Source organism: Perognathus longimembris, chromosome 3, assembly GCF_023159225.1.
Source record: "Perognathus longimembris pacificus isolate PPM17 chromosome 3, ASM2315922v1, whole genome shotgun sequence".
Taxonomy (NCBI): domain Eukaryota; kingdom Metazoa; phylum Chordata; class Mammalia; order Rodentia; family Heteromyidae; genus Perognathus; species Perognathus longimembris.
The window spans coordinates 120,713,699-120,725,827 of record NC_063163.1 but is presented as its reverse complement, the minus strand read 5'-3'; the positions used below and the strand labels follow the sequence as shown (position 1 = coordinate 120,725,827).

The 12,129-nt window shown below is 61.0% G+C and overlaps 1 protein-coding gene across 4 annotated transcripts in view; it reads left to right on the top strand.

Moving 5' to 3' along the window:
- Positions 1-3,835, top strand: part of Yap1 (Yes1 associated transcriptional regulator) — a 51,842-nt gene extending 48,007 nt beyond the window's left edge. For all 4 annotated transcript variants that reach the window (XM_048344047.1, XM_048344045.1, XM_048344046.1 and 1 more), the window contains one exon: positions 1,275-3,835. In XM_048344047.1, the coding sequence (XP_048200004.1) occupies positions 1,275-1,513 (239 nt within the window). In that variant the 3' untranslated portion in view covers positions 1,514-3,835. The remainder of the gene's footprint in view (positions 1-1,274) is intronic.
- Positions 3,836-12,129: the final 8,294 nt, after the last annotated feature.

Below are 12,129 nucleotides of genomic sequence, written 5' to 3'. Positions count from 1 at the left end.
TGCGTGCGTGCTGTGCGTGCTGTGCGTGCGTGCTGTGTGCACGCGCCCCTTGGATCAGTTCTGGGCATTATGGAGGCGGTGCTCTGCGTATGTGCTGTGCGTGCGTGCGTGCTCTGCGTGCGTGCTCTGTGCACGCACCCCTTGGATCAGCTCTGGGCATTTTGGAGGCGGTGCTCTGCGTGCGTGCTGTGCGTACGTGGTGTGCGTGCTGTGCGCACGCGCCCCTTGGATCAGCTCTGGGCATTGTGGAGGCGGTGCTCTGCGTGCGTGCTGTGCGTACGTGGTGTGCGTGCTGTGCGCACGCGCCCCTTGGATCAGCTCTGGGCATTGTGGAGGCGGTGGTGTGCGTGCGTGGTGTGCGTGCTGTGCGTGCGTGCTGTGCGCACGCGCCCCTTGGATCAGTTCTGGGCATTGTGGAGGCGGTGCTCTGCGTGCGTGGTGTGCGTGCGTGGTGTGCGTGCGTGGTGTGCGTGCGTGCTGTGCGCACGCGCCCCTTGGATCAGCTCTGGGCATTGTGGAGGCGGTGCTCTGCGTGCGTGCTGTGCGTGCTGTGCTGTGCGTGCATGCTGTGCGTGCGTGCTGTGTGCACGCGCCCCTTGGATCAGTTCTGGGCATTGTGGAGGTGGTGCTGTGCGTGCGTGCTGTGCGTGCGTGCTGTGCGTGCTGTGCTCTGCGTGCGTGCTGTACGTGCGTGCTCTGTGCATGCGCCCTTTGGATCAGTTCTGGGCATTGTGGAGGCGGTGCTGTGCGTGCTGTGCTGTGCGTGCATGCTGTGCGTGCGTGCTGTGTGCACGCGCCCCTTGGATCAGTTCTGGGCATTGTGGAGGCGGTGCTGTGCGTGCGTGCTGTGCGTGCTGTGCTCTGCGTGCGTGCTGTACGTGCGTGCTCTGTGCATGCGCCCTTTGGATCAGTTCTGGGCATTGTGGAGGCGGTGCTGTGCGTGCGTGCTGTGCGTGCGTGGTGTGCGTGCGTGCTGTGCGCACGCGCCCCTTGGATCAGCTCTGGGCATTGTGGAGGCGGTGCTCTGCGTGCGTGCTGTGCGTGCGTGCTGTGTGCACGCGCCCCTTGGATCAGTTCTGGGCATTGTGGAGGCGGTGCTCTGCGTGCGTGCTCTGCGTGCGTGCTGTGCTGTGCGTGCATGCTGTGCGTGCGTGCTGTGCGCACGCGCCCCTTGGATCAGCTCTGGTGTGCTCTGCGTGCGCGCTCGCGTCGGCTCCCGCACGGCCGTCTCACCCCCTCTCTCCCCCCCCCCTTTCCCCCCTCGGTCCGGGCAGGTGACGCCATCAGCCAGAGCGGCCTGCCCTCGCAGCAGAGCCGCTTCCCCGACTACCTGGAGGGCCTCCCGGGCACGCACGTGGACCTGGGCACGCTGGAGGGCGACGCGATGAGCATGGAGGGCGAGGAGCTCATGCCCAGCCTGCAGGAGGCCCTGAGCTCCGACATCCTCAACGACATGGAGTCCGTGCTGGCCGCCACCAAGCTCGACAAGGAGAGCTTCCTCACGTGGTTGTAGACGCGCGCGGGCGCCCCGGGGTGATGGAGGAGAGACCCACGCGCCCGCCCGCCCGCAGCTCCCGCACCGCCGCCCGCGCCCGTCCCGCGCCCGCCCGCCCGCCCGCCGCGCTCCCCAGGAGCCCACACCGCGGACGGACGCGCTGGGTTTCTCGGCTCCTCGAACGCGCGCGCGCCGGCCTGCGCAGTGAAGACGGGGGGCCGCCCACCCCTGCCGTCCTCCCGGGCCAGGCAGCGCACCGGCCGCGCCCACAAGCCAAAGACATGGCCCCCGCCGGGCCGGGACGCCCTCCCTCCCCCCCCCCACCCCCCGGGGTCCTGGGGACGAGAACCCGGGCCGAGCCCCGCCCCGGCGTCTCCACCCTGGCCGCGTTTCCTCTAGGGTTACCATTAGGCACGTAGTGACCTTGATTTTATCGTAGGAGCCCGGAAGGCCCGAGGCAGTTCCCCACGCGCTCGGGTGTAGGGCGGGGGGTGTTCTGGGGGGTGGGTTGGGGTTGCGTTCTGTGGCTGTCGTGGATGGCTGGTTGTTTCTGTCGGAACCTACACAGGTGACTAGTGAATCTGTTTATAGTTGTAGCTTGTGATGGTTATGGTAGTTCTTTTGGTAAAATCTGTATTTCTGGATTTTTTTTTTTTTACCATTTTATTTAAATCTGAGTTATCCGCTCCTCTAGACACACACCATGTTTATAATAACTGCCCTAGCAGAAGGTGTCTCCTTTGTTTTTGGTTTCCTTATTTTTATCTTTTTTAGGTTTGCCTCCTTCCCAAGTTGCGTCTGCAGGTGAGATTTGAGTCTCTGCATGGCGAGCACGTGGTGGTAGTCGGTGTAGTTGGTGGTTGGGGTCAGGTCTGGGCAGGGTCTGAGGCTCGGGGGCTCCCCCCCACCCCCGCGGGGCGCGCACCCACGGACTGGCGCGGAGCGAAGGAGAAACGGCTTCTCCCCCCTGGCTCAGAGCTCGCCGGGTTAGTGACGCCCAGACAAGCGTGAGCTCTCGGGGTTCCCCTTCGCCTCGGGTTCCCAGGAAACCTTCAGCTTTGGTTCCCAGTGTTGAATGAACGCGGCGGCCTGGGTTGAAGTGTGGCTGCTTTGCTGAGACCTGGCCTCGGGTGCGGGGTGCGTGCAAGTCAGCGGGGGGAGGGGTCAGGTTAATCCATGTATACCGTGCTAGTTGAATTTAGCAAAGAAGTAGATCTACGCATGCCTAGGTCTTATTTTTATGAAAAGAGCTGTAACTAGAGTATATGTCTACAGGAATAGTAATGGTTTCCAAAGAATATTTTTAAAGGAACTAAGTGAGCATGAATTAACTCTTCAATATAAGCTATGAGATAATAGTTGGTTGTTAATTATAATGGCACCAGCCTCTGGGATTTAAGGGTCTTTGCTTCTAGTAGAAGCCCTTATTTTCAAGGGTTTGAACAGACAAAAATCTCTTTTTCCTGGCTAAAGCTGACAAAAGCCTCAGTTTAGGAAGATAGATTTTCTTTCCTTTTTTTTTTTTTTAAATTACGAAAATCCTAAGTATTTCGGCCCTTTGATTTGGAGGGGTGGAAGACGTTTTAAGAACTTAAAGAGTATTCAGAAGATGCAACCCTGTATTATGTATAATGATTGGTAGGTTGATCTTTCATAGTAATTGACTCTAAGGATTTTATTAAGCAATAGCGGTAAGATTCAATGCTGAATGAAGTCTGGGGGAAAGAAATGGCCATTGTGCAGAGAGAGGCATTGGGTTTTAGAACAATAGTGAAATTGTACCTACAATACAGAACCGGGAGTATGGGCGGTCCAGGAGATTGAGGCTGCTTAGAAGGACTTACATCCACCAGTAAGCCACGGACTACAGTTGTGCCTTCTCCATCAGCTTCAGCTTCAGCTTCAGCTGAGGGGGGCTGGTGGGAGCCCTCCCGGACAAGGGGAAAACTTGATGAACTTCTTTCTCTTCAGTAAAGACTTGCCTTGCATCTTGCTGTCACTCCAGGCAGTTGCTCCTAAAGTTTGAACGTCTCTGATCACCCGCACAGCCCGCATCCGCATCCTCCTGTCCCTCGCCACACTTGCCTGATGATACCTCAGTGTCGCGGCCCGGGCTCCCAACCCGGCGCTGCCCTGGCCCTGCTTCCTGTACCTGCGCGGAGGCCCGCGCGGCCCCTCTGCCTCCCGGTATCGGCCTGCGCGCAGGCTGCTTTGTGCGTCTCGGCTCCTGACATCAAAGTGGCTAACGCCTCTCGCTTGTATTGGGTAGCATGGGGGTAAGAATTTAACTGGTTATTCTTGAATTTTCTTTTGCAATAAACCAATTTTATAATCTCTAAACGTACCAGCCTTTTACATTTGTCTTCTTTCACAGTCAAGGCTTCGGAGCGATGGAGACATTGACTCCACAGCACTGTTGTTACAGTAACCATTTTCCAAGTAGAGTGCATGTTATAAAGGGAGAGGAAAGAAAAGCGGGGCGGTGGCTTGGCTCCCGATGGTGTGGGTGTTTTAAATCCTCACACGGGTGCGCTGTGTGGACCGAGGCGGGAGGGGAGATGAGATTGTGCCCGAGTTCATGCCAGTCAGAGCTGAGTCCAAGTGCAGAAGCGGGCGGGGTCTGCGGGCGACCCGCCCACCCGCCTCGTCCACCTGCCCGCCAGAGCTCCCGTGAACTCTCTGGCCTTTCCGGGCTGGGTTTTATAAGACCCGTGGGCATGTCTATCTCACTAATTACTCTCTGTATCTTGAAAAAGTTATTCTCCACATTTTATATGTTTTATATTAGAGATTTCTTTACTACACACCTGTTAAATATATATATATTAGAACCAATGTTATCTGTTTTAGCTGTTACGCGCATGCTTATACTAGGTACTTCACATGAATTTGTTACATCATTTTTTTCCTATGTAATACCTTTTTGGTTTTTTTGTGTGATTCAAATATATTCTCTCTCCTTAAACTCTTCTCATTGTTTTCAACCGTTGGTAAGGTTGGTTTTGTTTTTGTGAACGTTTCCCGCAGAACAAGAAGGAGGCGTGGGGGGTGGGAGGGTGCTCACCGGCAGGCAGATCAGCCACTGAGCTCTCCTGAGGTCCCGCATGGTACCTGGAACTTGGAAGCGTAAAACCCCCTAACGTGTGTTCTGGTCTCACCTGCCGTCCCCCTCAGTCAAGTAAAACAAAGGGACAGCCAGCCACCAGCCGCTCACACCTGTAATCCCACGATTAGGGGTTGAGGCTGGGCCAGGCAGGAAAGTGTGAATCTCTTTGATCTCCAATTAACCACCAAAACAAAACAAAACAAAACAAAACACAGAAGTAGACCTTCAGCTCCAGTGGGAGAGCACTAGCCCGGGGGGGAGGGGTGGAGGGCAGTCTTAGACGTGGACAGAGGTGTGGCCCCGTCTCTGGAGCTGTGTGGTTGGCCCGGCTGCTGATGCCAGTGCTCTAAAGAGGCAGAGCCACACGCAGTGTCTAGAGTCCTGGGTTTGTGAAGCCTTGTCACTTGGTATAGCCTAGGGGCCCTGTGTCTTGGGGTGGGTTCTGTGTAGCGGGGCCCCGCCCCCGGGCCCGGCCACAGGGGGCTGTTCTCATTGGCTCCGGGGTCCCCCACTGGGTGGGTGGGGTGTCCATACCCGCTCTGGGGCCCTGTGATCGGCCATCTTCCCTCTTCAGTCTCTGGATGGAGAATCTGCTCAAGAGGATCCCTGAGCCCCGGGCTTCGAGACCACAGTCTAGGCAACTTAGACCCTGTCTCAAAAAACGAAAATGCCAAGCACTGCGGAGCTCGTGCCTATAGATTGGGCGGCTTGCAGCTCAAGTGCGGCCCGTCGGGGGGCTGAAGTGGGAAGATCCTTCCAGCCCAGGAGTTCAGGGCCACGCTGGGCCATGTGATGACACACAGCCTCAGGAAGACAAACGTGGAGCTGGGCTTTGAGTGCAACAGCCTCTTGCAGCTGTTACTGGGCAGTTGATGAGAATTTTGAGTCACACCTTTTCCCATGAACCTGTCTCATGGCCTTTAGAGAATCTGCAAAAACAAGACAGTCGCGTGACGCCTGTGGCCCTTGCCGGTAACCCTGGCTCCTCAGGAAGCTGACATAAAGGAATCATGGTTTGAAGCCAGCCCAGTCAGGAAAGTCTGGGAGACTCAGTCACAGGAAACGCTCAAGTGGTAGGTAGAATGGGCAAAAGGAAGCCCAGAAATGGCTCTCGGACCTTGAGTTCAAGACCCAGGCCCAGCAAAACAAACTAAAGGATATATATGGATATATATGTATACATATACATATGTTATAGGAGATCCAGGGCCAGCCAGGTCCCTGGGTAACCTGAAGCCTTGATACAAACCACACGTGGGCCGGAAGTCCCCTGACCCCCCGTGCCCCTCTTGGGCGGCCAGGGATCCGCGGGGGGTGGCATTGCCTCAGGATCCATCCCTGGGCACCAGCTCTGAACGCCCCTGCGGTACGGATGGGGCGCCGGTGCCGGCCAAACCCGGGATAGCTGGGGAATGTAACACTTCCGGCCACGCGTTAAGAGGAAGACAAAGGCCCGGGTCCCTGCCAGCCTTCCAAACCCGGGGGCGCCGGAGTGCTGGGCCTGAGCGTGGCCGTCTTCCCCGGTAAAGACGCACGTCTAGGGAGTCGTTCTTGGAGTGGGCGCTGCTGCCCGCCCTCCTCCCCCTGCAGCAGGGCTTCCCTCTCCGTGGGGAGGACCTGGGGAAGGGCGCTCCAGAAAGGGACGGGAATGGTCAGGTGCCCTAGTGGGCTGCGGGGCCTGGCGTGATTGGCAGGTCGGGCAGGCGCTGTGCCGGGAACCCTGGCTGCGCAATGGGTGGGCGCAGCCGCCCAGGAAAGGGCGCCAAGGGAGGGAAGCTTTTGAGGAAAAGGGAGAATTCGGTTATACATAAATGTATAACGACTTACTTAACTGTGTGTGTGTGTGTGTGAGTGTGTCAGTACTAGGGCTTGGTCTCGGCCTGAATGCCCTCCCTGAGCTGCTCTTTTGCTCAGTGCTTACTTTAGCCACAGCTACGCTAAGGGATTTTTTGGTTTTTTGGTAGTTTATTGGAGGTGAGTTTCACCTGGGGCTGGGAATATGGTTTAGCGGTAGCATGCCTGCCTAGCACGCATAAAGCCCTGGGTTCGATTCCTCAGCACCGCATGCACAGAACAAGCCGGAAGTGGCGCTGTGGCTCAAGCGGTAGAGCGCTAGCGTTGAGCAAAAGGAGCTCAGGGACAGCACCCAGGCCCTGAGTTCAAGCTCCAGGACTGGCAAAAACAAAAAAAAGAAGTCTCCCAGACCTCGCTGCCTGGGCTGGCTTCCAACCAAGATCCACAGATCTGTGTAACTAGGATCATGGGCGGGAGCCGCCAGTGCCCAGCCGGGCTTCTAAAGCAAGTTTCTTAGTTCACTGTGTTTGGCTACGCTGTTGACAGTGATTTTTTTATTTGCACTTCAGATGTCCCCTCTACTCAAACAACAGCTCTTGGGAACTCCCGGGGTGGGGGCCCCTGGGAATCTGCAGCTCACTTTTCTCCCTGGGTTGCAGGAAGGCATCTGACTAAGTCACCTGTGTCTCCTGCTGTTTTCCTGCTCACCAGGTCCTACCAGTGAGTCCAGCCTCCACCTGCCAATCCCCGAGGTTCACACACACACACACACACACACACACACACACACACACACGGTGCCTCTGCCCTGGATGAAATCAGACCATGCGATTCAATTGGGACATGGCAAGATGAGGAAACTGACATTGATTCCTCTTTGCAGTATTTGTCCACTGAGGCGATGGTGCGGGGCACCCACCGAAAATCCGCTCCACCCATCCGGCTTCGGCAGCCTTGGAGTGATTCCACTTCCATCCTAGCAGCTAGGCATTTCTGGCATGTCGGTTTCCATCAGCGCGGCTCCGCTGGCTCCGCTGGCACCTCCTCTTTGCGCTTTGGTGAGGATGGCACCCCCAACTCGCTAAGATCGCTCTCCTCACTTGCTTTCACAATTGCTTCCAAATATTCACACATGCCCTACGCTTGGGGGGGGGGGCGCCCTTACTGGACCAGAGCATTCACAAGGGGACTGGCTGGCTTCAGTATTGGTTTAGGCTAACAGGTGAACCCCCAGATTTGCAGCCCAGGGCCCCCCTGCCTTCCATAAAAGGAGTTGTTTGCTCTACAGCGAAGCCCCGGGCTGGCTCCCCGACTCCCGCGGCTGCTCCTGACCCATCCTCGCCGAAACGCTCGGGCCAGCTCTCAACACAAGATGGCGCGGCAGCCCCGGAGCCCCTCCTGGAAGTGCTTTTCCTTGTTCCCTAGCAGGAGTGACGTCCGCGGGCTGCCTTCCTTCCTCAGCGCGCTGGGTGCGGGGGGGGGGGGGGGGGCAGGTGGGGCGCGAGCCGGCCCTCGAGCGCCCAGTCACGTCGGCTTCTCGAGTGAGCCAGGCTCAGGGTGTGCCAGTCTGGGGGTTCAGTTCCCAGCATGCACTCACAGGAATACCTCCTGAGGGGCCTGCACATCTGTTCCACAGGCGACCCCCACCTGCCCCCCCATCATGGAGACCGACTTCTGCCCGAGGGGAGGAGCTCTGGGTCAGTCCCTTCCCGCCAGGCCGCCTCCAGTTCCATCTTGGCTCTGCCTCTCCGGCCCGCAGAGCGAGCAAACGCCTTCCACGCGCATCCACCTCGGCGTGTCGCCTTCCACGCGCATCCACCTCGGCGTGTCGCCTTCCACGCGCACCCACCTCGGCGTGTCGCCTTCCACGCGCATCCACCTCGGCGTGTCGCCTTCCACACGCATCCACAACGCCTTCCACGCGCATCCACCTCGGCGTGTCGCCTTCCACGCGCATCCACCTCGGCGTGTCGCCTTCCACGCGCATCCACAACGCCTTCCACACGCATCCACCTCGGCGTGTCGCCTTCCACACGCATCCACAACGCCTTCCACACGCATCCACCTCGGCGTGTCGCCTTCCACGCGCATCCACCTCGGCGTGTCGCCTTCCACACGCATCCACCTCGGCGTGTCACCTTCCACACGCATCCACAACGCCTTCCACATGCATCCACCTTGGCGTGTCGCCTTCCACACGCATCCACAACGCCTTCCACGCGCATCCACCTCGGCGTGTCGCCTTCCACGCGCATCCACAACGCCTTCCACGCGCATCCACCTCGGCGTGCCGCCCTTCCCGGGCGTTTCCGAGCAAGGTCCGGGTGGCTGGTTTAGGGAAGCGTCATCTTGGAAGGCCGGGTGTTGTGGCACACACGTGCAGTCCCGGCCCTCTGGAGGCTGAGCAAGGAGTTCCGGGCCCTTCGGGGTTACATCGGCCCCTGTCTCGTGCTTTGAGTTTTATTCAACTCAAGCGCTGCACTGAAACCAGACGCGTCGAACTCCAGGCCGGGAGGTCATGGGATTGTAGCCTCGACGGTGGGGAGGGCAAGGGGGGGTGGTGCTCCCGCCTCCCGTCCGATGGCAGCCAGGCAGGGGGGCGCGTGGAGGAGGAACGGGCTGTACGGAGACTGGGCCTGGAGCCGGAATGGGGGTGGGGGCAGGGGTGCCACTCCCGAGGGGCCGGGAACCGGGCCTGGTGCTCGCCCTGCGATCTGGGCCCCGCGGGAGGCTGAGCGGTGAGGGTCAGGTGGGGGCGCTGTGAGGCTGAGGTGAGGGTCAGGTGGGGGCGCTGTGAGGCTGAGGTGAGGGTCAGGTGGGGGCGCTGTGAGGCTGAGGTGAGGGTCAGGTGGGGGCGCTGTGAGGCTGAGGTGGGGGTCAGGCGAGGGCGCTGTGCAGAGGCAGCCTGCGGGCGCTGTGAGGCTTTTCAGCTCTGCTTCTGCAGGGAGCGATGGCCCCGGGGCTGTAGCTCGGCCCGGCAGCGCCCAGGCCTCGTTGTCCCCGCCAGGCCTCTGCCACCCGAGCCGCAGCGCCGCGCCCAGCCCTTTCTGTCATCAGCTGGAGGCCCGAGTGTCAGGGCCTCCCCCACTCAGCGCGAGCCTCACGCCTCCTGCACCTCGCTTCCCGAGACTCTGCACTTAGCACAAGGAGCCCGAACCCCAAAACCCCAAGCCCGGCTTCCAGAGCCTTCCGGGACTGGCCGCCTTTTGCACTGGGCACGCGGGGCAGGCCACGGGAAGGTCAGGGGGCGGGGCCCAGCCTGCTGGCCGCAGCTCAACCACATCCAGGCCCCCGCGTCCAGGCCCCCGCGTGGGCAGCCGAGCCAGGCCCCCGCGTCCAGGCCCCCGCGTCAGCCGCCCGCCCCGTGGATCGCGCACGCAGCGAGTCCATTCCACGTTGGCAGCACAGAGCTGGTGTTTTCCTCTCAAACACTGGGTGGTTTGTTTTCGAGTGGGTGAGAGGTGGGGTGCGGGGTGCGGGGTGGGGGGTGCGGGGTGGGGGCCGCACAGAGGCATGCTGGGCACTGGCTGGGCACTGAGTACTTGGTAAGGATGCCCCGAACCTTCCCTGGAGCCCGGGGCCTGGCGCTCCCCGCGTGGCCGCCCCCTGGTGGCCGGCGCGGGAACAGCCGGAAGGGTAACTGGGTCCCTCGCCCCTGGGCTGCAGGTCTCGCTGCCAGGGGGAAGAGGTGGCTCTGTTCTAGATGGTTCCTCTGGTCCACCCAGGCCGTGGTGCTGGGCCAGGGCGGGTGTGCAGGCCTGTTACCTCCAGGAAGGTGGAGTGCTCGTGTGTGTGTGTTTGTGTACTTTAAAGCCAACGCGTGGGCCGGGCATGTGGCTCAGCGGCGGAGTGCTCGCCTAGCACGCGTGAAGCCCTGGGTTCGATTCCTCAGCACCGCATACACAGAAAAGGCCAGAAGGGGCGCTGTGGCTCAAGCGGCAGGGTGCTAGCCTTGAGCAAAAAGAAGCCAGGGACAGTGCCCAGGCCCTGAGTTCAAGCCCCAGGACTGGCCAAACCAAACAAAAATACCCCAAACAGACCCCCCAAACCCAACTATGGTGATAACCGATGTGGCTGCTCAGCCGCCTCCCATTTTCCTTTGCCAGGCTTAGAAATCTGGGTGGGGCCGGCGCCGCGTGCCTGCCATCCTAGTTCCTCAGGAGGCTGGGATCTGAGGATCAGGGTTCGAAGCCAGCCTGGGCAGGAAGGTCTGAGACTTATTTCCAATGGGCCGCCCCCAGGCCAGAGTGGGGCTGAGGCGGGAGTGGCGGACGCGGGCCTGGGTTAAGAGGCTGAGGGACAGCGCCGGCCCCGAGTTCGAGGCGACTCCTCCCGGCTCTCCGGCCCCGCATTGCCTGCTCCCAGGCGCCTTGTGTGGGTGCACCCCCCCCCCAGCTCGTCCGGCTTGCTGACTCGCTGGGGCGTGCGCTCTGCCTCCCCTGCCCGCCTGGGAACCGGGCTGAGGGCACCGCCCCCCGGAACACGGCGCCCGCGGGGACCTGCGGCTGCTCTTCCCAGCCGGGGAAGGACGTTCCGGGGAGGAAGGAAGGCGTCGGCCTCGTGCTGACGACCAGAGCCCCCCACAGCCGCCCCCTCCTCTGTTCACAGGCAAGCGCTCGCTCAGCGTGTCCTGGGTTCGATCCTCAGCCCGGCCAAGGTATAATAAAACAACAGTCACAAAAGAAATCAAAGCAGGCGCCCCGTGCGGGCAGCGGGCCCCGACCGCCCCAGCCCCGCGGCCATTCTTTCTTCTTTCTTCTTTTCTTGTCGGTTGTGGGGCTCGAACTCTGGGCCTGAGCGCTGCCCAGGAGTCTTCAGCTCAAGGCTGGCGCTCTACCACCTGAGCCACAGCCCCGCTTCCCGCTTTCTCGCGAGTTCCTTGGGGGTCAGAGTCTCGTGGGCTTTATTGAGCCCAGGCAGGCTTCAGCCCCCGGTCCTCAGGCCTCAGCCTCCCGCGTGGCTGGGACTCCAGGCGTGCGCCACCGCGCCCTGCGCAGACAGCACCGTGCCGGGCGATCCAGCGGCCTCCCGCTCCCGTTCCGGCCTCGCCGCCCCCCACGTGCTGGAACTACGGGCGTGCGCTGCACACCTGGCTCTCAACACTCGCGCTCCTATCGGGACGTGACGGAAGGGCCGCCCGAATGGGCTGCTTTGGCCGACCTCAGGGTGGCTGTTCCACCGGGCTGCGGCCCCAGGGGCGCCCCGAGCGCGATGTGGGGGAGCCTCGGTGCACACGGAGTCTCCCCTGACTCTGCCCTCTCAGCTCTAGAGCAGGGGGGCCCGAGCCGCACCCCCCAAGCGCTGCGCGCCCAGAGCCTTGCTCTGCCATGGAGGACGGCCTGGCCGGGTCTCCCCTCACGTCCTGGGCCCGCACCCCACCCCCCGGGATGCCAGCCCCGTTCCTCCTAGCCAGCTGAGGTTGGTGGTTCTAAGCCAGCCTGGGCAGGGAAGAAAAGCCCCAAGCGCAGCTGCGGCTCCGGGCGAGCGCTGTCCTTGAGCAGACGCCTCAGGCTCGGGCGCCAGCAGGCCGGCCGGGTGGAATGGCTCCCAGCGAGTACTTGGGACTTAGTCCCCGGCAGGGCAGGGAAGGGTGGCCAACTGTTTTTAGTGTTTTCAAGGTTGATTTGCCCTCAGAGCAATCTCCCCTCCCCCGCCCTCCTGTAACCCCTGGAGCCCCGGCGCGCCCCGCCCAGCACGGCTGGCTGCTGGGGGGCGGGGGGGGGGGGGGTTGGGG